Source organism: Empidonax traillii, unplaced genomic scaffold, assembly GCF_003031625.1.
Source record: "Empidonax traillii isolate 1590-97213 ecotype Southwest subspecies unplaced genomic scaffold, ASM303162v1 scaffold2740:size34933, whole genome shotgun sequence".
Classification (NCBI taxonomy): Eukaryota; Metazoa; Chordata; class Aves; order Passeriformes; family Tyrannidae; genus Empidonax; species Empidonax traillii.
Window position 1 is genome coordinate 19,471 of NW_020957933.1, and position 2,122 is coordinate 21,592.

The window sequence follows — 2,122 nt, forward strand, 5'->3', positions numbered from 1 at the left end:
CCCCGGGCAGGCACCTGGTGGGGGTTCCAGTCGCTGTCGAAGATGATGACGGTGTCAGCCGACTGCAGGTTGAGCCCCAGCCCCCCGGCCCGGGTGCTGAGCAGGAAGATGAAGTACTCGGAGCCCGGCTCGTTGAACGTCTTCAGCAGCATCCCCCGGTCCTCTGCCTTCGTGGTGCCTGGGGAGGGGGGCACAGCGGGTCACTAGGGGCCGGGGGGGGCTGGGGGGGCTCAAACCCTGGGCTGGGGGCTCAAACCCCGGCTTGGGGGCTCAAACCCCGGCTTGGGGGCTCAAACCCTGGGCTGGGGGGGCTCAAACCCTGGGCTGGGGGCTCAAATCCCGGCCTGGGGGCTCAGGAGGGAAAATTTGGGGTCCCAGAGGGTTAAATCCCAGCCTGGGGCCTCAGGGGGGACACTTTGGGGCCCCAGGGGGTTAAACCTTGATATCTTGATTATCCACCTCGATATCTTGATATCCACTCTGGTATCTTGGTATCTACCTCAATATTTTGATATTTACCTTAAAATCTTCCTTATACCTTAAAATCTCGATATTCACCTTGATATCCCCTTCCCTGTCTCGATCCCCACCTCGTCACCCTCGACATCCACCTCGACCCCTCCACCTCCCCCTCCACACCCCCCTCAGCACCTCTCCCCGACCCCACAACCCCCCCAAATCCAGGGAAACCCCCTCCCAAATCCAGGGAAATCCCCCCCCAAATCCAGGGAACCCCCCCCTTGGGGGGCACCCACCGTCCAGCCTGAGGTATTTGAAGCCGCGGTAGGCGAAATAATCCTCCATGATGGTCATGAGCGAGGTCATCTGGCAGAAGAGCAGCACTTTGTGGTTGGTGGCCCGGAGCTTGGGCAGGATCCGGTCCAGGAGCTCGAACTTGCCGGAGGCGCGGTACAAATCCAGCCTTGGGGGGGAAAAAATGGGATGAATCGGGGGGAAAACGGGATTTGGGGCCGTTTGGGGGGGAATCCTGGGTCATCCCCCTGCCCCCACGGGCCCCTGGAGTTGGGGGATTCACCCATTTAACCCCCCCCTGGATCCCCCACTCACCCCTGCACGATCCCGCCCGTGAACCCCAAGTGCTCCGAGAAGGATTCCTGGAGTTTGGGAAGAGAGACAGGTCAGGGGCCGGCCCTAAAAACTGCCCTAAAACACGGCCCTAAAGGGTTTGGTCCATCCCCAGGGGGTTCAGTCCCAGTCTGGTCCATCCCCAGGGGGTTCAGTCCCAGTCTGGTCCATCCCCAGGGGGTTCAGTCCCAGTCTGGTCCATCCCCAGGGGGTTCAGTCCCAGTCTGGTCCATCCCCAGGGGGTTCAGTCCCTGTTCTGGTCCATCCCAGGTTGGTGTATCCCTGTTTTAGTCTATCCCAGGTTCATTTATCCCTGTTTTAGTTTATCCCAGGTTGGTTTATCCCTGTTCTGGCCCATCCCAGGTTGGTTTATCCCTGTTTTAGTCTATCCCAGGTTCATTTATCCCTCTTTTAGTTTATCCCAGGTTGGTTTATCCCTGTTTTAGTCTATCCCAGGTTCATTTATCCCTGTTCTGGTTAATGCCAGGTTAATTTATTCCTGTTCTGGTCCATCCCAGGTTGGTTGATCCCCGTTTTAGTCCATCCCAGGTTCATTTATCCTTGTTTTAGTCTATCCCAGGTGGGTCTATCCCCGTTTTAGTCTATCCCAGGTTGTTTTATCCCTGTTCTGGTCTATCCCAGGGGGGCTGATCCCAGTTCTGGTGGATCCCTGTCCTGGGGAGGCCCCACCTCGATGTGCTGGAACATGTAGGGGTGGTTGCAGATCTTCCTCAGCTGCATGATCGTGTTCATCAGGGTCTTGGTGCCGCCTTTGCCCTGCAGGGGAGGGCCCAGGGGGGGTTAAAAACCCGGGATGGGGCGGATCCCCCTCCCAGCATTCCCAGGAATCCCCTGGAAACCACCCCCCCCACAGGTTTTTGGGTCCCCTCGGGGCGGAGCTGGAAAAGAGGGAATTTCCCACCTCCCGCTTTCCCTTTGGGCCCAAATGACCCTTTCCCTCCCTCCCACGGCCTCATTCCCCTCGAGCATCCCCTGATGGCCCCGAGGGGCCGCTCAGATCCCCCAGGGATCCACT

At 58.7% G+C, this 2,122-nt stretch overlaps 1 protein-coding gene across 1 annotated transcript in view; it reads right to left on the bottom strand.

The window, feature by feature from the left end:
* Positions 1-2,122, bottom strand: part of LOC114072188 (transcription activator BRG1-like) — a gene marked incomplete at both ends in the record, with an annotated part of 34,633 nt that overhangs the window by 19,293 nt on the left and 13,218 nt on the right. The window contains 4 exons of the mRNA XM_027910109.1: positions 15-178; positions 756-922; positions 1,069-1,115; positions 1,777-1,863. Coding sequence (XP_027765910.1) covers positions 15-178; positions 756-922; positions 1,069-1,115; positions 1,777-1,863 — 465 coding nt within the window. The remainder of the gene's footprint in view (positions 1-14; positions 179-755; positions 923-1,068; positions 1,116-1,776; positions 1,864-2,122) is intronic.